Source organism: Myzus persicae, unplaced genomic scaffold (genome assembly GCF_001856785.1).
Source record: "Myzus persicae strain clone G006 unplaced genomic scaffold, MPER_G0061.0, whole genome shotgun sequence".
Classification (NCBI taxonomy): Eukaryota; Metazoa; Arthropoda; class Insecta; order Hemiptera; family Aphididae; genus Myzus; species Myzus persicae.
In genome coordinates this window covers 54,941-82,383 of record NW_019101080.1, presented here as the reverse complement: position 1 = coordinate 82,383, position 27,443 = coordinate 54,941, and the positions used below count along the sequence as shown (strand labels likewise).

The 27,443-nt window shown below is 33.4% G+C and overlaps 1 protein-coding gene and 2 non-coding genes across 3 annotated transcripts in view; 2 read left to right on the top strand and 1 right to left on the bottom strand.

The window, feature by feature from the left end:
- The first annotated feature begins 1,991 nt into the window (after positions 1-1,991).
- On the top strand, positions 1,992-2,064 carry Trnaa-agc. Its single transcript has one exon. It is a non-coding gene; the product is annotated as a tRNA-Ala (tRNA).
- Positions 2,065-3,784: 1,720 nt separating this feature from the next.
- Positions 3,785-3,857, top strand: Trnaa-agc. Its single transcript has one exon. It is a non-coding gene; the product is annotated as a tRNA-Ala (tRNA).
- Positions 3,858-17,574: 13,717 nt separating this feature from the next.
- The window catches only part of LOC111027643 (octopamine receptor Oamb), a 58,622-nt gene continuing 48,753 nt past the window's right edge, over positions 17,575-27,443 (bottom strand). The window contains exon 3 of the mRNA XM_022306044.1: positions 17,575-19,510. Coding sequence (XP_022161736.1) covers positions 17,645-19,510 — 1,866 coding nt within the window. The 3' untranslated portion in view covers positions 17,575-17,644. The remainder of the gene's footprint in view (positions 19,511-27,443) is intronic.

Here is a 27,443-nt window from a genome sequence, read left to right as displayed (position 1 = left end):
AAAATAGTTTGGCGCCACTGGATTTTCGATATAATGTATTCAGTGTTTTACATTGTTTTTTTCGTTTTGTTTTTTCATTATAATAGTCAGCCCATTCAGTATATTATAAAATAATATGTAATATATGAAAAGATATGAAATAGTTTATCTCAAAGCTAATGTTAGTTCAACTCATAATGCGTTATCGAATTGATTATTAAATAGCATATTAGCATCAAATCGCAAAAGCTGTGTTCGTCTTATATATATTATGCAAACAATCTATAATAATATACAGAGTGGTTCACCTACGAGCATGCTCATCCACATTTTTACATTTTATAATGAATTTAAAACTATGATTTTTGTAATTTTAAAACATAGGTACTCAATTATACTATTTTTGAATTCTTGAGGTTTTTTCTTCTATTCGACGAGTATTCTGGGTGTTATAACTTCTATTTTTCAAATGAGAACCACTTCGCAGTAAATTATTCAGTCGATAACTTTAAAAAAAATGTGATGTACCTAATTTAAAAAACGAACGATTAGTTTTTCAGTTATTCAAATGTTTATACTCAGGATAAAAGTCCCAAACATTTATTTTACAGAAATATAAAATAAAAGTAATATTTATATTTTATTGCATCTAGTATTTAAGTATTTTTTACTAATTCTAAATGGATTAATATTAATTACTTAAATTGTCCATTCACTATTACCCTCATGTTTCTAAATCCATTGGCCTATTATCTAGTATCCTTAGTAACCATAGTAAAATGATTCAAAAACTGTTCATTTGAATCAGTGGCGGGTGGCATATGAGCATACCATACACTGCTATAGACTCATAGCCAAATCGCGAGCTCTGATTGGTTGTATTTAACTGGTGATAAAAATTCAAATTGTTACACTGATAAGTGATAATTGATGTACCAAATTAACATTTTAAACATTTTTAACGATCTGTTGAATTTGAATTTCTAGTCTTAAAGTATATCTTCTGTTTTTTTTTGGAAACACATCCCTGTAAATGATTGTGCTAGTAATTGTATCAATAATATATACTAATGTATAATAACTTATTTATTGGTAATTTAAGTTACTGTAAACTAATGTTTTTAAATATATCTCAACACAGGTATCAACTTCTCATATATTTTATATAACTTCTGACTTCTCTATAAACTAAGTACATTAAAATAATCACAATACAAACATGTAATTCACATTTGTTTCCATTAAACAAAATTCTTCAAACATTCAAAGCATTGACACATAATTTTTTGTAGAATTAGAACACTTATCACTTGTCACTTTATGATACCGTTGTCGATAAAAATAATTTCTGGGGTGGGAACACTTTCCCCCATTCACTAGGTACATTGAACATGGAATTTTGATTTTGATACGTTTGATATTTTCTCATTTGTGGTTCTCATTTGAAAAATAAAAGTTAGTCTCTACAGGCGACTACTTCTACTGTACTTCTAACTTGAACAACAAATCTCAAGAATTTAAAAGTTCGGTCTTTAATTACATTTGAAAATTAAAAAAAAATAGATTTGAATAACTGCATTATTGAGAGGGAAGGGATGATGAGTATGCTTTGTGAATCACACTTTAAAATATAATAAATTATAAATACACGTCTAACCACTGTAGTAGTGAGACTGCACTGCCCTTAGACATCCAACTATACATAATCTAACCATGCCTATGAATCACAAAAATGTTCATCGCGTTCGTTATAATATTATAAAAACAAATATTTTTAAACCGCATGTAACTATAACACAATCAACTGGTTTTTATATTTTCTACAATCAGTTGTATTTTAATAAATAAATGCATAAAAATGCATGAGTTGAATTAACACTACAATATAGGTACATTGTTTAGAAATATTAAGCATTTTTTTTTAATACTTAATCATTACTATAAGATACCGGTTTAAACACGATAAAATATATTCTTTCAAATAATCAAGCTTTGGTCAGTTACTTTCATCTGGGGGCGTAGCTCAGATGGTAGAGCGCTCGCTTAGCATGCGAGAGGTACCGGGATCGATGCCCGGCGCCTCCAAGTTCGATTTTTTTTGTTCATAAAATTACTTTAACTCGAATTAATATTATAATCAATAGCAGTTATGATATTATTTTTAACAAAACAAAATAACAGTTTTGATATTTTATCCATTTATTGGAGGTATTTGATCTTTTATAAATTATTGTTATGTGCGACGGTCGAGTAAGACATTTTTCAAAATTAAATCACATAAAAAAATAATAATAATCGTCTTTTTTACTATTTTTCTACTAATAAACATTAAAATATTGGTGGTGTGTGAAGAGTCGGGCACAATAAATTCAAAAAAGTAATTTGTTAAATTGACCAGATGGTAAATGAAATAAGGTCACGAACATAATAATAATATACAGAAGCCCAACTCTCCAGTAAAGTTCCATTGTATTAACTATATAAATGAATTGGTTAATAAACAATAATTATTATTTTTAATCTATTTTTTTTTATCTAATTCTTTCTAATATTTGAGCAAAAATATAGTTCAACCCTCGGTAACCCTCGGTACGCAAACAGTCAGAGTCGTATAACGGTATACTCGTCGCCCAAAATTTTAAATGAATTTTTTTTTAAATAAAATATTTTGCAATATGGTACTATCAAGCATTTTTTTTTATCTGAGGGGTTTTAAGTACCCATCTAGTTCTAAGTTTGATTGAGATTCATATCTGAAATTCTTAACGTCCTTGAATAAAATAGAGTATCTTATATTATAACTTACGTTGTACTTGTTTTTGTTGGTGCCTTGCCTAGCTATGCGGATTTATAAACTCAAAAATAAAGTTTACTTAAAATTTAAAAGTTATTGCAAATTTTAATATTATTGAAACTGGAACGTCAGATTTTTTTCGTTACAATTTCTTCAATTTCTAATTCATTATTTTGTATTCAAAGCGTTCAGCGAATCGATAAGTAAGTTTTTTTTACACTTATGTTGGCTTGCAATGTTTTGCTTTCTGTGGACAAAACTTTTAACAATAGTCTTTCTTAGATATCGATTAGAAACTTCATCTTCTCATTCCATTCGAGAGATTAATCATAATTTCTTTAGTTTATTTTTCCTTAGCAAAATAACATGCAAAATAATTATATTAATGTAAGCAATTGTGCGATTGTAACAAATTTTTACTCAGTACTAAAGTCTATCACTACTATAATATATTTTTAGATTACATTTGTAGATTCCAAGGGGTAATAAATACTATAGAACCCAAAATAATACTTTAATTTGTTGAACACAGTATTTAAGTCTTGTTCTGCAGGTCTCAAGGTATGACCACATGTTACATAAATGATAAATGTGTACATTTAAACCACGATCAATACATACATTTTGTTAATATATAAATCCGCAAGTCTTCGTTGCATTGGTATAGTGTATATTGTTTTTTATGCATTGATCAAAATACAACTTTTATTTCATAGGTAAGTCTTTAGTTTTTTCATTACAATTCGTACCTTTTTATTTTTTAAATTATTCGTTTTAAATTTCCTACGGCATACGAACCAACCATTATTTATTTTCAAAGAATATGAAAACTATTCGGCTGTATTTTGAATTCGTTCCCGGTACCGCAACCAAGGGACAACTTAACATTAGTCGAGTGCTTTATCTGCCCCACGCAGGTACAATAACATCGTCCGTGTAGTTGTTGCTCGATTAGTTCGATATTATTATCGTTCTCTGAAATGATCTACATTTCTCGTCTTATATTCATCTGGGGGCGTAGCTCAGATGGTAGAGCGCTCGCTTAGCATGCGAGAGGTACCGGGATCGATGCCCGGCGCCTCCAAGTTGAATTTTTTATTAATAAAAAATAAATTTTACAACGTTCTTTAAAACATGTCGACAAAATTCTATAATGATTTTTTGTACAATAATTACCGACAACAATTTAATATTTTTTAATTCTCCGGATTTGTATTTGTCTTCAAGCTATAAGTCATACAACTTTTGAATTTGTTTTCAAAATCTACATTCTAAAGTACGCTCTCAGATGTGCTACAGATATTTTTAATAATGTATAACATGATCAAGTAACAATTATTTTGTATTTTTCACAAACATTGTAATATTTCACGATACAAATAGTAGGTATTCATTAAATATTTCTAATGAATACAAAAAAGAACATTATATTTCAGATTTTAATATTTATTATAATTATAAAAATAATTTTGGTTTTCGTATCACGGAGTTAGTCGTGAATTTTTAAATTTCATATTAAAATTATAAGTCTCAAGCATTTGGATATATATATATACATAAATAAGAAAAATATAGTATGGCAATTAAGACGAAACAATAGTCTTTTAATTTTTAAATAAATTATCGTCAGGACGTTGAAAAAAAAGTTTTAAAAATGCATTTTAAAAAGTTTAAAAAACCACTTTAATTGCGGTTTGGTGCGTATAATTTGTGCTGTTTAATTAAAAATAGATAAATAGCGGACACTGAAAGAATACAGTATAGTCATTTATAGACTACAGTTGTAATATTGTCATTCGACCAAAATTTAAAATCAATATTTAAAATAAGAACACAATTTATGCAATTGATTAAATTATTTATAAACCCAATGGCCCATGCTGCAAAGAGTTTTTTTATTAATAAAAAAAATATACACTGCTATTGCCTCAAAAACAACTATAAATTATTGTTTGCGGACAATATTTCTAAATTCTAATCATGATCACATTGGATACGCATGTTATAATTATTTATTATGCCATTTTAATTTAGGTATGGATTGGATTTTGTTGGTAAAAGTAAAATTTAAATCATACAAACGTTCGATTTCCAGGAATTTTTTGGAAAAATTACACACCTTGACATCGAAAAGACATTAAAATCATTTTAAATATTTATAGTGCTCCGTAATATAGTATCTATTGTTAGCTAAGTAAATTTGATGGTAATTCGTATGATACACCCGTCCGACGTGATGTTACGATTTTGTTCGAATCACAATACATAAAAGTAATAATAATAATATCGTGTTGAATCGACGTGGCAATATTGCGAGCAGCAGTCATATATCGCACAGTAGATATACAATATAATATTACCGTGTAATAATGTGTAGGTATTAACCAGGTATTAATAAGTATCATATTGACCAGCGTATGTCACCAAATGCAAACGAATAATGATAATACCGAGTGTGGGTCAAATATCACGATATGATATTATTATAACATAGTTGTGTACCTAGTGTATAATGCTATAATAATATACACTTTGGCGATGTTCCAAGTATCCAGAGCACAGCCGTTTGATTAACCTCTGTTTGTTTAAAAGTATTGTTGGACTTGCCATTTTTGTAACCATCACAAATCATTCGAACGACAGCCGTACAGTTATGATTGCAAGAGTACAAAATTAGCACAAGACGACTTCACACGTCTGGGGGCGTGGTAATAGTCACCGAGAAATGGAATCATTTTTATTTTCGAATCCGAGTGATTTTAAACAGACCGTCCACATGCACACTTACACGAATACATAATAGTATATCGAAACCGTCTATGTATATAAACTCAAGACATCGAAAAAACTTCTCTTCGATAAATTATTTGTATTTTCTTATAGCAAACTGCCACAGTACAATGTACAACGAAATAATAATATTATAACGCGCATTCGATTAGAAACACAAAATCAAAAACCAAGGAGAGCTTGTTTCTTTTATAGTTGTCCGCCGTTAAATTATGAAGATATTATTTCGTTTATTATTTTGATTTTAACTCAACCCGACTGATCTAAAGTAATATTATACCAATGAACAGATTTACCAGCAGTTTCTTATTTTCGTAAAATATTATAGCAGAGCAACTATTTGATCGGTGAAAATTCGAAGAAAATACATTTTTAATTGAATTTGAAAACGATTAAACATTATTTAATTATTGTAATATTTTTGGAACATCTACCTATCTACAATTTTTTTTTATCCTTTACAAAAGTATGTGATATATTTTATTTGGTTAGTATATAATATGTGTGTGTATTTGTTATGTTATATGTATGTGTTTCAAAATATATTTAGATGGAGACTAGAAGTATAAAAGCAGTTAGTAATTCAAAAGTGTATTTCCAATTTCCTTTTTGCCAAAAGCTGAAATTCATAGATCATTATATTTTATAAAAAATAATATTGGTTTTGAAAGAATTTGATATCGTTCATATTAGAGAATTTAGATCTGTATAAATATTGTTATTCATGGTTTTTAGCATGATAGTTTATAATAAAATAAAATACCAATGTTTTTCCTAACAAATATATTATAGACTATATAGTTAGGGAGCTACTAGTTAAATCAGTATTAACTAGTAAAGATACATTATTGTATTATTGTGTACGTGTTTTTTAATAATATGTGTACCTATATAATATTATGGATAATGAAATACCTACGGTTTACGGTGTGTTGGTCTAGTTAAAAATGTGAAAGTATGCCTGCAGGGGTAACAACTAACTTGTGTATACTTTCTGATATTGATATTCTACAGCTTTATTCATATCTGTATTTCGATATTAATAAATAATCATAGATATACTTATTTGTGAACTGTCTATATAGATCTAAATCACTGTGTCTCAGTTTACTTGACTTACAATTTATTGAAAATAAATAAATCAATTGTATAAAAATAAAATATTCAGTAAAAAATAAAATACTTTCCAGTGAAAGAAAATATTAGAAATAAAATTTTTTATAAAATGTGTTCCTGTCATGTTATTGGAATTTTTAACGATTTACCGTGTTCAATTCAATAAAATAAAATAATATTGAGCTATTTAGTTTAAAAAATAATTAATTTTATTAGAATATAATTTAGTATACATTATAATCAAAATCAAATATATATTGATAAATGATAGTAATTATGGACTGGAATAATGAATTAATCAAACAAATTGCTAAAAATAATTTTAATTGTTGTATGTAATAAAATATTACAAGTACTATTCCACTTCAAGCAGTTACTTGGTAACCGGGATAACGAATATTGTAAGGTCATAACTCATAATGGATATACATTATACACGGTAAGTATATTAGATACAAGCTATTTAAAACTGAATATTTTACATTTATTTGTCTGTTTATCTAGAGATAAGCGATATTTAAGGAATAATATTTTAAACGGTTTTGAATTAAAGTATAATAATACTATCAAAAATAATTCATTATTTTTTGGGATAAATTATATGAAGATTCTCATTCAACTTTTCAAATGTGTCATTTAGATATATATCATAAACAAGCTGTTTTAATAATATTGGTAGGTATTTAAAGAATATTGTAAATTTAATAATTTGTATAATCTTATTTAACGTAATACTTAATATCTAATAAACACAATAATGTAAATATTCTCGATGACCGGCTAATAACCTACGCTGTTGATGTATTAATCTCAACAAAAATGTACTATGTATGTAGGTGTGCACTTTTTATTTGACCTTTTAGTTCTATTTTTTTATTGTTCCAGTTATACACCGATATCAACAATAAACGACCAACCAATAAATACTTCTCGGAAAAAATAAAAACCTTATTTGTTTAACATTATATAATGTGGAAAGAAATTGAGGGTTTCTTTAATCAGTTTATGCATTACTTGATAGTTTATGTTGCCTATAAATCACATATTTAAACGTTATATAAAATATTTAATAATTAAGAATAGTAATGCATATTATTATGTGCTATTCAAATTTTCAAATGAGAACTATGCTGCATTTGCTGGCCCCATAAATCATAATCCTTAGTATTTATTGTTATTAAAATCAAAAAGACCAAAGATGGAACCTATCAGTATGCACTGATGTGTACAAACGAAATATCTCGGGTCGAGTTAGTTTTAGATTTGTAAGCCAACCGTATTGTATATTTAATTATAAATTAGAAAACTCGATAATTTATGATTCTGAACATGTGTTTGAGGTTACGTTGAGATTACGTGCAATTTATTTTGTTCGAGAGTTTACTAATAAAGAGCAATAATGTAATATTCGATTTTTTATATATTATTTATTTTAACATTTTAGTTTAATTGTAGGTACATTACATAATGCAATTAATAAAATTTATCAAGCTAAACAAATTTCTCGGCTAGTGATGGTTATTTATTTCGTAATGGGATTTTGGGAATGTAAGATTAGAGACCTATCGAGTATAGAAATCTAGTAATTTTACTCTACAGTTTTATATAAAATTATAAGACATTATGTTATCATAAAGTTAATGCAGGATATAATTAACGTCATTTTTTTTAAAAATATTATATGTACGGTAAAAATTGTAATTACTTGAAATAAAATACAATTAATAAAATATAATTAATTCCGGTTAGAGATAGAATTAAGTAGGTATTATTTATAATAATTAGTAGGTAGGTAGTTATAACAACGATTCGTCTTTAATGTGGATAGAATTAAACATTTGTTTATTTATGTTTTTGAATGTTACATCAAATTCATATTGCCGAACTTTTTGAAACTATTAGGGTTCGGTCCTAGCGTTCGAATTTTGAGGGAGGTGTCTCGAGGATTTAAAGTTCACCGTGCGAAACCACGTGTTGCTTGAAAATATTGGACATTAGTTGATTATTTTATTTAAACTGTGTTACTATTAGGTTGTAATAGTTATGATAATAATGAATCAAACCAAATAGCTAGGCTACTTTAACGTTTAAATTGAGCATATTATTATATAATATAATTCTGATAAACTTTTTTGATGTAATTGTTTTGGGAAAAAATTAATAAATCAATTATATATTTAATTAGTGTTTCCTTGTTATTTTAAAGACACACCTAGGGCTAATAATGATATAGGACCAAACGTTAAAATATATTGATTAAACTTAAAAAATATTATCACAGTTGCATTATTATATGCAATTTAAAAATATTTTTTCCTCATTTTTATTTTTTTTACTATAATATTAAATTCGTCACGAACACGATGACTATCAAGCGATAATTATTAAAGTATTCAATGAATGTTTAAACTCGAATAAGTTATTTTCGGTCATAATAAGACTTTTGAGTTAGGTATTTCACCACGTTAGGCCAAATAACATCATTTTGTTGTAAAATAACTTAAGTTTAAAATTATTTACGTTGTAGAAACCAAACATTCGAGATCACCACTTTTCACATTCTCTGTTGATTATTTGCTTACTGCCAATACCCCGAGGGAAATATTAGTTGTTACTAATTGCTAAACCGTTACATGATTGTAGACTGTACAACGAAGTTGTCTGTATTAAGACCTTAAACACCAAGACTGTTGAGTATTCAGTAATGCACCCTAGATGGCAAATATGTACAAAGATCTTTCGTGCAGTTTTGGTTAATTCGTGTACTAACTTATGGATGTACAAAATAAGTAGAATAATACACTTATTTATATTATGTTCCAACTCTTCGAAAGTTTTGATTAAAAGCACTCTCAATATGCGTATTACAGTTTTATTAGAATAAATTCCTTAAACGCAAGGAAACCTAAGATTTAAAAAAATAATATTTGTTTTGTTCAATGAAATGTGTACACTATATTCATAAAAAATTAATAATCAGCTACAAAAAAAAAAAAAAAAATGAAATGACCATCAACAAGTATCACAAAGACCTAAGTTCGAATTTTTTGTTCGTTAACGTCGAGATCGCCATTTATATGAGAGGTCAAGCAAATTTTGGAAGGTCGAAAAATCCTCTTTTCCCTTTAAAATCGGAGTAGCATAAATTGTCAGCATAAAAACTATTTGCTATCCCTTTCTTGGTGAAAAATAAGATTTTTAAATTTTTATTTTGCAAAATTGCAGCTTACCGATGCCGTAAACTATCTGTAGGTTAGTTTTGAAAGCCGCCCGGAAAATATTTTCAATGCAAAATTCAAAAACAAGTAAAATATGACGTGTTGAATTGGTCATCAACAAGTGTCACAGACACCTAAGTTCAAAAAATGAATACTCTTTTTCATTTACAATATTAAACCGACTTACACATGATATGTATGTAGTTGTAGCCATGGTCACTTTCATTTTAGGTTAAAATCAATGGTATACAAATTGATCTGTTGTTATTATTTTTTATTTTGCTTTGAGCAATGATTGTAACAATTTATTTATTTTTTTGATTTAACTTAAATATATTCGTAGCCAATACTATAATAGGTACCTATAGTAACAGTATTCATGTAATATTTGGATTTTTTGACGACTTTGCAGTGAGCTGTCGTGCGTTATGTGCTGCTTATTGTATTTCCATTTGACGGAGTCATTGCATTCATCACGAAAATTATAAGAGCTAATTAAATTTTAATTAGCGATTAATGTATAATGTATTCAAACAAAACTACATACATCTAAAGTCCATATTACATCGATAAAACATGATTTGATGTAATAAAATATGTTCAATATTCGTCAAATTGACTTTCATTCTGTACGTTTGAATTTAAATTATTTAAAAACATAGTTATACCTAACCCCCTACCTACAACTTTAAAAATTAAATCACTGTTTTCAGTAGAGTGAACTTTGGTTTTTTGTACAACGCTTTAATACTATTCCTAGTATCAAAGTGAATGCTAATATAAATTTATTTCACAAAAAGAAAAAAAAATACAAAAATTGTGACATAATATTTAGTGTTTGAGGTTACGAAAGAATTTCAATTTCGTTTATTAGTTTTCCAAACTTTTCCTCATAATGTTGTTGTTATTGTATGTTTTTTTAGATTTTATACAATAATATGACGTAATTTTATTTATTTTATCCATTTTCCGACAGCGGTGGTGACATTTTAAGGACTAGATTTTCACTGTTGCAGCTACTACCATGGGCTACGACGATGGGATTTACTACCTATATAATATCCATTGTTGATGTCAGGCGTCTCGGGCGTATATTATTTTTTCTTTCCTAGTGTAAAAATATTTTGGGTGAACGCCAAAGACGTTCGATACACCGAATATAATAAACATAGTCACATGTTGAATATATATTAATATGTTCTATTGATTAATTAACTACATGCATATTATAATAACTAAACGTCTAAATATTGTACTATATCTACCTACATCATTTTAGAGTAGACTTTTGAACCAATTAGTCAGTTTATCTGTAATGAGCTATGCCTGACTAAGAACTAATGTAAAGACGATTGATTGTTTGACTTTAATAATAATTTATCTGCCCCCCTCTCCCCCCACTATCCCGAATGATTGCATAGGTGCATTGTCCTTAATTCGGCTAATTTATAATTGGGCGGCCGCGGCCACTCACGGGCTATACTTTTGTATTTATTGTTGTAATAGTTTAAGTTCAATTAATCGTGCACATATCGTATAATATATAGTGAAAAAAAAATGTTGGACACATATCTATTAAAGTGTCTATCCATTTACTCGTATTGATCAATCGTGGTTGGCAAGGTGCTGAAAATGTTTTTTTTTTAAACAGACATTGGTAGGTATACTGTTTATTTAACATTTATACAGGGTGATTCACCAATCAAACTTCCCACCATTTTTCATTTAATAACGAATTTATTCTAATTCTTATTTTTAAGCTTTAAGACAATATTTTTAAAATCTTGAGACCTTCAGGATTGTCCTGCGTCGATACAAATGTTTGTTTTTTAAATGAGAGCCCGCTCATTTTTTTACTGTAACTCTTTAGTGGCTGAGTATTTTTGTTTTAAATGTCAATGTATTTAAATCGAAATTCGAACGAGTATATTTCTAGCTGCTATAATATTTATATTTATAAAGGATAACACTATGGTACACTATTTATAATTTTATTAATTTAAAAATCGTTCAACACAGACGCCACAGTACTTTTAAAGTTTCGAATTTTGTAATCGAGATATTTTTTTTGTCACTCGATTATAAAATTACTAGACATTTTATTATATTCGTGGTCTATATATTATTATTGATGGATATACTGTTGATTTAAAGGATCTCATCTACGATATTTTATGCGGGCACTTGTGAACTGTTTAATGGGCAATGGATTAAACGCCCTTTGGACGTTCACGATGTCGTTAAATTGAGGACATTTTAGAATTGTTGTAAAGGTGGCATAGGATAAGGTGAATTGTTACTAAATAAGCAGGCAAAATCGTAGTGAAAAAGTTATCAGTTTTGGCACAGTTGTTATGTACTTCGCAAACGGCGCCGGATTGTTGGCGTTTTGGCGTTCACCAGAAGGAACAGACGACAACGGTAATCGTCTAAAGGGAAAATTGCCAAAAATCGGTAGTGGCCCCGAAAATGGTTTTACTGTGTCGTTTGCTATTTAACTATTGGTAGTTAACTAACTTACATGTCAAAAACAAATCTTAAAGAGCCAATAATTAATATATATTTTAATTGTAGTATCATACAGTTTTATGGTTGCTTCAAATAAACTACACGTACTCTTGTATACGCTTAAAAAAAAAAACAATCGACATTATTGTGTTTATATACGAAGTTTATTCATTATTAGTAAAATTTATTCTTTTACTTGTCGTAATAATTAACAAGTATAAAGTAATTTATGATTATAAATTTTAATTTAAAAAATCCTAGTTTGTCCTTTGAAATTGCTTCGATTCTAGATTTGTTTAAAAGATTTATTTATTCCTTTTTTTTTTATTATAATTATTATTATTACTGATTTTTTGTAAAAATTAAATCACTTTGCTTTGGTTAAAACAAAATGTTTTCTATTAATATTGCAAACCTCAATAAAGGTTACGTTAGATATTATACTTATAACTTATAACTTATAAGCGTACAATTCTATATATGTATTATCAAATATACTTACCTTTCGCGGATTACAGAAAAACTAACTTATTGAATATTAATTTAATACATATTATTTTAATAGAATATATTTATTTTATATTTTTGAATATTATTTATAATTGTATCTGTTTTGTGCATTTTACAATATATGCATATATAATTTATATATATATATATATATATGGGTGTAGCTAATATTTATTGTATTGCAAGTTAATAACCTAGTAGTTGATGTTGTACCTTTAATAAAAAATAAATAAAAAATATAGCATTGTAGTACCTATACCAACTGTACAATTATGGTGAATACACATTTTATTTTGCTGAAGTCCAAGAATAGTAGAGTAAAAAAGTTAGTACTTACAAGACCTGTTAAAATATTAGTTATATACTAAGAAGTGCACGGACCAGTGTATTTCAAATAATTCAAGTTTAATTTATTTAAATTATTTGCTCATTAAGTCAATGTACCTATCATTCGATTTACATTTTCAATAACACTGATAATAACATCTGTATATAGTTACACAAAGTGTATAGCTTAAACATTTAAATAACTTCTTTTGGATACTTAAGTGTGTTTATAAATAAATAATGAATGACGCGATGTATTAAATAACGATTTCCTCGTTATTTTCAATGTTTACACTGCACTTACCGTTTGAAGCACCAAAATTCTCGTTAGTTCTTCGTAGGGTCCACTAAGTATAGGATATTCCGCTGTATTTGAACTCGTTAATTGATGATGATTATTGAAGCCATTATCACATTACAAAGAGAAAAACAAATCGAAAACTACAGAACTTACCGAAAGTAGGTGATTGTTTCTTATACCGGCACTGCGTATACTTTATGTACCGAGCATGCCCTGTATGGCCGTATTAACTACGCCATGTCGCAAAATTATCAAAAAAAAAAAATAGTCTAACTCAACACACAAAAAATCGATAAAGGTTTTAATTTTCATGTGGTTATTGTGATAATTTAAATCGTTAAGACAAGTGTTACGTTAGAATTCATAACTCATGGTTTGGTTATATATCATTCCTTTTTTTTTTTTAGAGTGTTATATTATTATAATATAATATCATATTTTTTAAGCCATTGGTAAGTCAACTTTATACATTTATTTCCAAAAAAATATTGCCAAAAGCGTTTCATGAAAAGCATTGGAAACCGTCGGGACTGAAATGCGTGTGAAAGACACACTGTTACGAGTAAAAAACACGGAAACCAATAAAACGTATCGGAAAAAAAAAATAATAATCAGAAGCAGAAGAAGACAACAGGAAATAGATGAAACGAATAGTATGTCGGTGGTATTAGAACACGTGTCCCGTCGATGGCAATGAAATTGGAAAATTCATATCATTCGATGACTCTAGTTGGTCCTGCCGAAGGTTCAAATCGATTGCCAGAGTCGTATTAAATGTGCGAAAAGATTGAAACTCGCAGCCGGAATATCAAATGACATATTTTGACAACATGGCAGTGAAGAGCGAACCCCGGGGCCGTGGGTGTGGTTGGAGGGCTGGGGTAATACCTCGGGGGCTCGCTATTTTTGACCGCCTTTGTCAGGCACCTGTTTGGAGTTAATTTTTTCTGCCGAGTTCATGAAATTCTTATTTTTTATTGTTTCTCTAGTTCACAAAAAAAATTGAGGTGTCCCGGGCGCTCTCAAAAATGACGTGCTTGGGGGTGAATTCCCCCTTTCTTACCACCCTCCCAACAGTCCTGCATATGAACCATTAAGTCGAGAAAACTTCGAAGATGACCGTTAGACAAATATGGTAACATTCTATAACGAATATCTCACAGGATTGATACGCTCAGTGAACGCAATTAATGAGACATCGATAACAACTTACAATTAACGTCTGTTGAAACAAATTAAAAGAGTTTTGGTTTTATGTTGTGAGAATTTTTTTTTTTATCCCATTATAGGTACACGTTTTATTAATAACTGACAAAAATCGTCTTACGTTTTATTCGGTTTTTTGTATTGAATATTTGAATGTGTCGCTAGGTACATACATTTTTTGTCGTTTGTATACATTTTGTAAATGCCTGAAATTTTAAGTTCACTTTTAGTTAAGGTGGTTATTAAATATATATATACATATATAGGACTATGCAATCATTTGTTTTGTACAGCGAATATCGTTTTTTTGACGTATAAATTATGTCGACTGGCCGAGCTCGATATAGGGACACGGAGTAAAAATATAACCTTCTACATAAATTAAATAATTTGTGTCATTAAATAATAGTGAAATCACACGATTTCTTTTATCGAATTTCCAGTACGACATTTTGTTCCATTTACAGTAGTTATTTATACCATTTATATCAATTCGGATTTCGAATTCAATTCAAAACCAACCTTTGGCTCATTATGATTATTTTTTTTTTTTCAGATCGTGTGTTTTGTTCAATGTTTAGCACACGGTGTTAATATTAATTGTTCAAAAATAATAGCACATACCATAGTAATCATTTTATACGATTTACTTTTCTAAGCCTATCGCCGAACGGAGAGTTTTTTTCTTCTGGTTTAAATAATCAAACCCATTTCACCGAGTACGGTTTGTTTGAAAACGTTTTTTCGATTCGTGAAAGAGCGCATAATAATATATTGTTTTCGTCTGTAAATTCCGAATGATGCTAAATAAAATGCATTCGATAACCGATTTGGTTTGAAATCAATTATAAAAGTGCTTGATCAATATTGTTAAACGATATTATTGTAGGCGTCCATAAGTACTTAGAGTAAAACGTAATTTTACGTCTTGGCTGGTTCAAAATAGTATTTACCGGATTGTTTAGGAATATTATTACATGATCAGCCGTCGACAATCCACTTCGGCGGAGCATGCAGGTATGCGTGTTTTGTTTTAAAATATCGCCCGAATCTAGGGCGGCATTGTTTATGTTTGTTTTTTTGAGTTTCAAGAGTTGAAGTACGAACTTGCGAGGTGATAAATTACACGGAGCTCGATTCAATTGTGTAAGTGGGCATAAATAAAACGACCTACGAAAATATTATGGCCTCTATCGCTGTTTGTGCCGATTTTGAATATCCGTTATCATCTAAATGGTTCACCAAGCATTAACCATTGGTCATTCCCATTTTTCGTTTAGCAATGAAACATTTTGATTTTTGGATTTTTAAATAAATTACTCGAAAACCATTTTGTCAAATTGTTCTTGAAGAATTTTTTCGTAATATCGTTAAGACGTGTCTTGTGAAAATGTCTGTCTTTCTGAAGTGAACTTCTATCCCTAACATTTTTTTTTTGTTTTCATTGAACTTAAGCCTGGCGACTAAGGCCATTAGCTGTTGTAGGGGTAAGGTTGGTACGGTAGGTCGTTTTTTACAATTGTTACGGTAGGTAGCAAACACATGTAAGTGTGGTAAGGTTTTTAACTACTATGAACCCGGGCGGTCACCCATCCGGGAGTTATTGGCTGTGACCGTTACTTACTCCCAGTCGCATTCCGCGACTGGCAGCAGCCAACGCGCCACTAACAATTTTTTATGTAATTATTAAGTGGATAATTTTTGTTGAAAATGCTGATTTCCATGGGTAATTCATTAATTCTAACGAGTTGTGTTTCAGTTAAAATTAAAATTTTTTTACATAATATTAAGAATGGTTTTACGAAAACATAAAAAAGCTGAAGTAAAATTGGGTGTAGTGCTGATTATTATTCTCGGGCCATATTGTTACTATTATATTATTATTCACTGTCAAATATTAATCACTATTGACCTCTTTACGGTGAACACGAATAGTTAAATAACTCGTGCGCTATACTCGTTCGAATTTTCATTTCGACGCGTCAACGTTTTCAGAAAAATCTTCCGGTAAATAATTTAGAGAAGCAGTGGCAAAGGAGCCCTTTCCCCTTTTCCCCAAAAATGACGGTCCTCTAGTAAATTTAAAAATTCAAAATAACAGATTTTGATTAACTACATACATTATCAAAGAAAAAAAGGGGGTGGTTAGCGTGCTCGGAATCACTCTCAGTGAGTACATATATATCACCATAATTATACCCTTTCAAAAGCGCTGCTCTCGTAGACCGTTTTTTTTTTTTTTAGAAACGAGGGCGTTGACATACCTCTATTTATGGCAAATTTCGTCGTTGAAAAATGAAATAAAAAATGTTTAAAAATAATTCGACGAACTCTATTATCATGCGTGCTAATATTATTATATTTAAACGGAGTGAATCGATGTCTTTTGTGTTGTACGTATGAATAATAATAATATTATAAGGACGATCGGTCGGTAAATCGCACAAAGCAACAGAAACTCGTGTTTGCAATATTCGTCGGTCTTAAGACGTTACAAACGAGACTAAAATACAAAATATTTTAACGGTTAACACACATAATAATATTATATAAGGATAAAACATAATTATAATAATAATAATAATATATAATTACACAATGCGTATAATATTAATAATAATAATGAGTGGGTAACGGAAACACATAATATTTTATCGTATATAATAATAATAATAATAATAATAATAATAAGAATAATAAGAATAATAATAATAATTATAATCTTATATTAGTGTATTTGTATAAGATAATATATATTATTTCGCTTAATAGTTATATAATAATTAATAATGCGAAAACAATCGTCGCACCGAGCAGGAGTCGTACCTGCGTATTATAATATATTTTCATAGTAACATCATTACAGCAGCCGAGTGGCCGCTCGCGCAGTGGCCATCACCTGTCGTCCGAACACGGTTCGTTGAGCGGTTCGCTGTCCGAATACTGGAGCAGTCGCATGCTGCGCGTGCTGCACTCGTCGGAACCCGCGGCCCCGGCACCGGAACCCGTCACGATGTACCTGTTCCGGGGCGACGCGCCGCCGTGGCCACCGGCGCCCAGCTGGGAACCGTCCGACCCCTTGCGGCGGCCGTAGTCGGCGACGGTAAGTCCTCCGCCGATGCCGGCCGTCGAGTCGCCGGCGGACGCCCAACAGCACCACCGACATATGATCCGCTTGAACGCGAACCGGAAGTCCTTGCTGAACAGCGCGTAGATCATCGGGTTGATGGCGCTGTTACAGTACCCCAACCAGAACATGACGGAGAACAGGGTGGGTTGTATGCAAGTGGGGCAAAAAGCCCTTACCAGGTACATGGTGAAGAAAGGTAGCCAGCACACGATGAAACCGCCGACGATTATGCCCAGCGTCTTGGCCGCTTTGGTCTCCATCCGGAACCGCTTCACCTGGGCCTTGATGTTCCGCTTGCCACCGCCCATCATCTTCGACGCGAACTTGGACTTGCTGTTTGAGGACCCAAGGCCGCCGCGACCGAGCCCGACGTCGCTACCCGCGCTCGCGCCCGCCCCGCCACTACTGCCACCGCCGCCGCCACCAGTGGACTCGTCGTACGACGGCGACGGCGACAGTTGGTCTTTGACGGACGCGACGGAACAGGACGCGGGTCGCCCGCCCGCTATTCCTCCACCGCTGTGCTGGTGATGGTGGTGATGGTCGCCGCCCGGTGACGACGTCAACAGGAGACGCGAATGGGGCGAGGCCGTGTCGCCGGCGCTGCACCGTCGGTGTTCCTTCCGGCTGCCACCGGCCACGCGCAGCTGACACGCGGACGTGTCGACCACCGACCGGACCGTGGCGGCCCGCTGGTGTTGGTACGTCTCGGCCGCCGTGTAGTGGACGGCGTACAGTGGACTGGAGCTGGTCGGCGACGTCGTGGACGAGAACGAGCTCCGCGACTTTTGGCTAAGCGTCTCGGGCGGGGAGTTGCCGTTCGCGTCCACCGAGGTGGTGGTTGTGGTGACGGTGGCCACGGCCGCGGCGGCCGCCGCTGCGCTTATGCAGTCTGAACTCGGGTAGCTGACGCTGATCTTGATCCGCTCGTGGTTGCTGCGCCGGACCGACGGCCGCCGGCTGTTCGGCGGCCGGTTCACGTCCGGCGACCCACCGCTCGGGCCGTTGGCCGCGATGACGGCGGCGGACGACGGAGACGCGGTGGCGGCCGAGTGCTTGAGTGACGAACCGCGGCCGCGGTGAATGCGCAACGTGAGTCGCTGTTCGTCGAACCGGTTGCCAAACGTCCGGCGGCTGCGCATCGTCCGGAATCCCTGGTTGATGGCACGGGTGGTGTGCACGGCCGCCTTGTAGATGCGCCAGTAGAAGAACAGCATCACGAACATCGGTATGTAGAACGAGCCCAGCGCCGAGTACACGACGTACCACTTGTTGTTGGGCAGCTCGCATATCCACGGGCACGACGGCGGCAGCTCTTCCTGCTGCGGCCGGCTGCCGGTGCCGTTCCGGTACAGCTCGTTCCGGATCAGCACCGTGGACGCTTCGGCCGGTATGTGAGTGTCCCGCCAGCCGACCAGCGGCGGCAGACATATGACGAAGCTCAGCACCCACACGATCACCACCAGCACCTTGGCCCGGAAACTGGTCATCAGGCTCGGGTACTGCACTGGCCGGGTTACGGCCAGGTACCTGTCCAGCGATATGGCGCACAGGTTCAGGATGCTGGCCGTGCACATCCACACGTCCACGGCCAGCCACACGGAGCACAGGTAATCGCCGAACAGCCACACCTGAAACGTAACGTCAGAAACGTGTGGTCAGTGATTGTTTTTATTACAATTATCATGATGGTGATTAGCACCCGTCAAACACTTTAAAAATTCGACAATACCGAAAAGTGGCAGAAGCAATTATTTCCATCTCTCTCCCCCCCCCTCCACATATCGGCAATGCTACCGGAATTCTGAAAAAATATATTATATGGTACCAGATTTTATTTCATTTCTGCGATTAGGAAAATTGTTAAGAAAATATAAGAATCTCTAGAATAAATTATCAACTTTTTTAATTTTTATGACTTAAAATATCATTTTTTTCCAACGTTTATAATTAAAAAACTTCGTCGAGCTTTGACACTGGTAAATGAACACTCTGGCCCTGGGTATTATGGTTTTAAAGTGTTCTGTAGTCAGTGTATCCACGCACAGTGTCCTTGTGTGTAATATGTATCACGTGTTGTCGAGACGCATCTGCGGAATAAGTGCCGAGACAAAATTGTGTTCGCGATACAATTTTTTTCATTCCTACTGAAACCCACCCCCTCGCCATGTCCTCGGTTCTCACCACCTCGAAACATCATTCGTGAGTACCTTCGAAACACACATGTGAATTATGTTTTCGATCATAAAACCGACCCAACGGGTGTAATGCAATAATACGATGACAAGGACGTGAAAACAAAAATATTTTAACTCAGCAAAGAATAATAATAATACGTTTACGATCTAAGGTACCGTTTATAACGACGTCATGGTGTCGACCTTTCCACCTACACCGGCTCAAACGATTGTAATAATTTAACCATTCGGTTTTTTTCTCATTTCGGACGCGTTTTCGATACCAGTGACACATGGGTGGTATGAGTGTGTTTGTAGAAATAATAATATTATATTCGGCTGTATCCCTCATAACACTGTTCTATCGCATAATCATTGATGTTAACGAAAAATACGAGATACCAAAAATAAAACAACATAACTGATGCATCAATTAATTTTAAAATTATATTTTATAAATATGCCGTTTTTATGGACTTCCAATTACAGTATAGTATAGTTGCACCCCCACTTTCTGAGACTTAGATCCGGAACTGATAGTACGTATCGTTTTTCGTATGCGACACGACATAATATTATATTTTATGATTCCTTTTCCGAGTGACGATGTAAAAAAAAAGTGATAGCCGTTCATAGTATTATTTTACTGGGCAAAACACTTTATTATAATTTTACGTCTTATTCTACCTCGGCATAGATAATAAAAACCAACATAATAGGGATTACCTTCTTATCAGGTCAATTATTTTTATTGCAATCCGTTCAACGCGGAAATCTCGTTTTCCTCGGTGCAATATTCCACTTATATATGTATATAACAACTATACGAATTTATATTGTTTAACAGGTCAGCAGTTTCATTGTGAAGACTTAACCGTGTTACAATTAAAACGGTCGGTCCGTTATCTCGAGCAAAATTTGACATCCATGGATTTGCCGCTGTTCGCAATGTTTAATCACACAGTGAGTCGTTCACAAAATAAACAGGTATGTCAGCGACTTTGTGATAGATACGCAGAAAATGGCGTACGTCGTTGGCCCGTATACTAATTTATTGTCGTTATTGTGCCAGATCATCGCATCGGTAACACGTTATCGCGTATATTTCAACTACAGTAGAAATCGTTTATAACTACTTTCAAGAAGGACCAAGAAAAATAGGTCGGTATAACCGACAGTCATGACTACCCATACAATTTAGCATGATGCATTGGACTTACCTATGCATTTCTTCGCACACTTCGGGCCATGTGATCCTATGCGCCACTACAACTGGTGTCATTACAAACGATTTATACTCTATATTCTTTAGCTCGACGAGAATAGGTGAACGCCGCGGAAGTAGTGAACTTAGCAAGCCTATTAATTATTTTGCCGTCGCCCGAGTGTGTCCGCGTCATATAGACCTGGTACTGTAATTGATAAGAACTAGGAACTGTGCAGCAGAACAACTGCATTACGACGGACGGCGTGCAAACATCCCTCAGTGATGTAGGCTCATCAATAATAGGCAGAAGTGACTGCACCCTGAGCGGGGAAACACGGACGACGCTTTCCGAGTGACTCGATGAAGGGTGGTGCGGGGTAGTACTAAGAGATGAGTAGATGCAATACAATATAGATGATTGTATTTCGTCTTCAAGACTGCCTACATCACTGACAGATGTTTTCACGCCGCTCGGTCGTGATGCTGTTGTTGCACACAGTTCTTGTCTTGTCTTGACGAAAAAATACGATGGGGCTGGGACGGATTTCCCGATTTTGATAGCGGTAGTGATAAGCTTTTGGCCGAAATGATAAGAGTGGTTGTTCTTTGGTATAACATCGGTTACACAGTGACCAACTTGAGGTGGTGTTGCATAGAAAGTCGAGGGATATTTTCGATTTGCGGAGCGGAGCGACGGCGCCGAGGAGCGTAGCGACGAGTGCCGCTACCAAGGCATCACTTTTAATTATTTCTTATTGGTGGTGTCACTGCTGGATCTCTGGTATATTCTGGTACGAGTTGTGGTATATCGAGATATCATCAAAATTTTTTCGCTTATCAAAATCGGGAAATCTGTACCCGTCCCAAAATACGATAATCTATATCAGGTATCACCAAATGGCGGGCCGTGGACGAGAATTTTAACCAATCCGCAGACAAGGAGAAAAGAAGCCGATAATTTCTTATCTTCGTACACATTAGTTTGGGCCAATCGGAATATTATAATGAATATTATGTACTCTGCATTTTTATGGCCCTCTAGAACTTCCCGAATTCTTAATGTGGCCCACCGAAAGCATTAATTGGTGACCCCTAATCTATATATTATCTCTAATATTGTATAACCGTACTACCTCGCACTACCATACGCAGAGTCACTCAGTCGCCGAAAAGCGCCCTCTGTGTTTCCAGTCACTTATAATCGTCGATTAGTATAAATCGACGATTAGTATAAGGCCTATGGTCTACGCATAGGCACATGTTGACAAACAGCATAGTTGTAATCACCGTCATCAGATCGAAATACAGAATATTGTGAAATTGTTATTATATTCGTTCACCGAAAACAACCGCGTGGCTTGATCGGAAAAATAATATAATCATTATTAACCTATACTCCGGTGTACCGACATTGCCTATTTAGCACGCCGACCAAATGATTATGATGAATAGTCTTTAGACATAAAACTATAATAATAATATCAAACAATCTCAATCGACATTTTAAAAAATCAGGGACGGCGGTGCCGAAATAACGATGACACCCTGTAGGTAACCCAGAACACAAAAACCGTCTTCCGGTACCTCGTCGTGCAGTGTGGTTACAACATTTGTTTTGTTTTGCGGTTACTAATTGTTACATAATAATAATTAACATGATAATATATTATCAAACAATCTTCAAGTCGAAATGTTGGCCTTGGCGTGCCACGGGGTAACGCACCTGATTAATTATTATAAAATATCGATGGAAAAAAAACCAACAATTACGTAGGTCAGGTCAGGTTAGGTTAGGTTATTACGACGGACAAACTTTAGGTCGCAGTTCACGAGTTCGTGTACGCGTTTCGCAGGAAGTGGTGGCATGCATTTTTTTGTCGATGAGTAAAATTCGTTGTCATAATATTATTATAACATCTCACTGTTCCGTTTCATCGCTCATTATGGTTTGTGTGCGAGTAAAAAGTAAAAACAAAAAAAAAAATATTAATACGAAACGCTTGAGCAGTTGTTGTCGTCGTAACATCTTAATAGTGTTATCACATCACATACCCACAGCGCGTATGTATATAATGACTTGGAATTTTCGTAAATGACATTTTTTTCCGCCGTACAATAATAATAATAATATGCACGTGGTATGATGCGAACTGTTTGGCTCGTGTATTGTTATTGAAACGCGTACGAAATCAATGCAAAATATTATCGTTTGAAAATAATAATAATATACGTCGGGTAATATTATGAATTATGATTAATATAGTTCACGCGTTTGTGTAATACAAGTGGACGAATCGTCGGTAAAAAGTGATACAAACAGTAGTGGAATGTTATCCGCGGACTATACGCGTGTCCCGGAGAGGGGGGGCGCATCAAACCGTGGGGTGGTATAGAGTAGAGGGGCAGGGAAATAATGTGGAGCATATCGGGGGGGTAGTTAAGCATATTATCTGGTGGGTGGTTCAGCATACATTATCAGCTATAGCTGGCACCCCGATGGATGCGAATTACGTCTAATTCCGTAACAGATTCAGTCTCGTTTGCCAGTAACGTTATGCTTTTCTTATGTTGAGCATCTCATTAGGTGATATCAAGTGCCTATATTGTATAATATTATTATTGGGTGCTATTCAGTGTGAATAAGTGTCTTGCGGAAATATGTTGTAAGTGAAATTGTATTATACTAAAGTCGTCGGCGTAATATTTTTATATTTTTTTGAAAACAAAGTTACTGCATTTAGGTCTCTGTCTGCGCGTGATTGTTTTTAGAAATTAAATTGCACATTGTATTATTATGAATTTTTATTGAATGTTATAACACCTGCTCTTATCTTAGAATGTCGTTTAAATGTTTTCGCTGTACGCCGTTTAAGTTATATATTACAAAATATTCGAATAATAATTTTATTTCAAGGCTAATCGTCAACTTAGCATATATTATAACTCTTAAAACTTTATCATTAAAAACGTGAGTATAGAAAAACGTGATGTCTGGATTTTTTCGGTTGACTATTTGATGTAGCTACTGAATAACGTAAATAAAAATGTAATCCAGTCGATTAATCCATGTGGATTACGTGCAAATGCGGCTTAATAACTGCAGCAGCCACTATGGTATAACAATATTACATACGCAACTTTGTATGTTATGATTATTTTATGATTATTGTATCGACACAATATTATTTTTATTCGTTTAAAATTGTATGCACACACACACACACACACACACACACACACACACACACACGGATATGGTAGATTCGATGAAACGTATGCGCAGTCGGTGGTAAATTGTTGTTAAATTATAATTGGATCGTATTTTGTAATCGAAAATATTTTATACCGTTTTCCTGCGGTAGGTACAATAATATAAAATATTATGCAATGATGACGGCATAACCATAATATCGAGCAAACCGGAGTGAGTGTGTCTCGCATTTATTTTGTGCACACGTCTCGATACAGACGATTCGTCATCATCTCGAATCTCCCAGCCGTATACCAATATATACCTATAAAATGCAAACATAAAACAAAAGTGTTTTGTATCGTGCAGTGACAACGAGATTCCGCTTTTCTTTTGCTCCGATATCTCGCCCGACCTTTGAGAGCGCGTCGACAGATTGTAATGCCACCGCTGCAATTATCGCGACACCGACTTGTCACGTTTATCGACAGCGTTTTCTCGTTTATACCCCGAGAATTCGAAAACGTCCGTTGAATCAGGAAGCTTTTCCAACGGGAACCTTTGAATACATCATATACACCAATCGACCGCCCACAAGCCCGCCGGCTAGAGCACAGTCCGACGTGGCACATAAAAGGTCAAACGATTTGACAGATACCTACGGCTGAACGTAACACGACTTTTCCGTTTAGCCAAGTATATAGTTATATTATTATACGAGAGGTACGTTATTCGTCGGTGATCAGTCAATTTCCCGTTTGGAAACTTTGTACGCAGACTGATATCTGTGCACTCTATAGGTACATTTGCCCGTCACCAACGCCGCCGTCAGTCCACACCTAAGGAAACGTTTGAAATGTATTGACGCGATGTGCATGCGAGTGTGGAGGCAACTTCAGCAGCAGCAGTCGAGACGGTTTATCGAACAACGAAAAAGAGTTACCGGAATAACGGAGCTATAAAAATATACGACGAGACCGGTGACGCCTGCTAGTCTAGAACTTTCGGCAATAACAGTTATATTTTTAAAAAAAAAAACTGCCCACCGACTATACTGAGCGTCACCGCGAACTTTTTGACGACACGACGACGTATCAATGGATGAAACATTTTTTTATTTTTTTTCGTTAAAAGATATTTTACATTTTAGAAATTTTAGGTTAGCAGCTTTGACGGATGTCATGAATTTTCCCAACTCAAAATAGTAATAATGCACGAGCACACCATTATTATACTGTTTACAATAATGTCAAGAAAAAGTTTTTTTTTCAATAAATCGATAACAATTACTGTTTAACCTGCGCATATATATTGCAGACAAAATGTCTACGGCAAAGGGATACGAAAAATGGCCTGTCAACTGTTTTAACAAAATATGGTAAGTGAGAAATTAGAAACTTCGAGGAGAAAAGTGCGTGATTTAGGTATTTAATATCTACGGAAAACGCAATGTAACGTTATAAAGTACCTACACTGGCTACTACCTATATATATTATGTAAAATTATGTGGCGAATAAACACAACAACCTAACCTCGACTGAAAATAATTGTATCGCATTGCAGAAACCACGATACAAGTAATTACTAATACTCGTATAAAGACATTAGTAGGCACACTTGCACCCTATTTATTAGCATGGTTTATAATTTACTATTAACACTATCTCACAGCATATACTATCAATAATATTAATAATCAAACTGTATTGTGATTTTATTAATAATAAGCCTAAATCCGAATTAAGTCCCGATTTAACCCACCGAAATAAGTTTTCCTCGAGACACTAAGAATTTGATTTTCTGAAACAAATAATTATTCGAGATTTAGTGGAATACATCTGAAGGAACGATCAGCCAACGTTATTCCTCGATAAGTGTAAACGTTGTATATTTATGACTATTTCGGCATTCGTGTGACATCATCTCAAACCTCAGGCTTGTTAATAATATTATATGCGTAACACAACTTCACAGGACCGCGAGTAACAAGCGTAGGTAGTTATTTTAAATAATGAAAGACTTCATAAATCAAAATTGATGTATGAATTCTATAGTGGAATAGTGAGACCAAATCGCTTCTGAACTTGAAAATAAAACAAATTAAATTAAAAATAAATACCATTTGATAAAAATATATTTTAAAATACAGAATCTACACTAGATACATTTTTAATTTATAACTCAATAGTATTTTTCCTGTATTTTACATTTTTTTTTCGTACTTGCCAAGTTTTAATGCAGACTAAAATAACTACCATAATAATAATATTTGGTGTTGATCAAATTAATACATCATTTCTAACACTACAACTAGGTAGTGTTTACTTATATGATCATGAACCAATAGATAGTTCGTGGGGTATAAAAGTCATTAATGTTTATAACTTCAGAAAAATCGCAAATGCTGCAGTTTATTTATTTTTCACTATAATCACATTAATAGGTAGTCTACTAGAGCTGAAGAGTTTAAAACGATTTTTACTCGTACTAAGACTAAAATGCTTATTCGACTTTTATGATTTGATATTAATAATAGAAAAAATGTACCCGATGTATTGAAGTTTGTACTTATTTTTTTGTTTATAGAATGATATTAAAATTATTATTTTTTAAGTTCATAAAAACTAAAGGAAAATGATATCGTAGTCTTATTGGATACTTTATTTTAATTATAATTTAATTTATATTAATTCGATACACAACAAAGTTAACAAAAATATACAAATATTATTGTTACTTAATACACTTTAAGGTAATAAATAAAAGTCATATCATGTTTTAAAACTAAATATAATGCATGTTTATAAATTAGTTGAATGCTTAAAGTGTTTGAAGTTCTAACGCTGAATTATAAGATAAAGAATGAAATTAAACGTAATTAAAGATGAATGTTTTTACAACAATTATTGCAAACAAAATGTAATTTAATATAATTTAAATCGATATGCAATCAATAAATTAATGCAATTTATCAACTTGTAAATAAGCT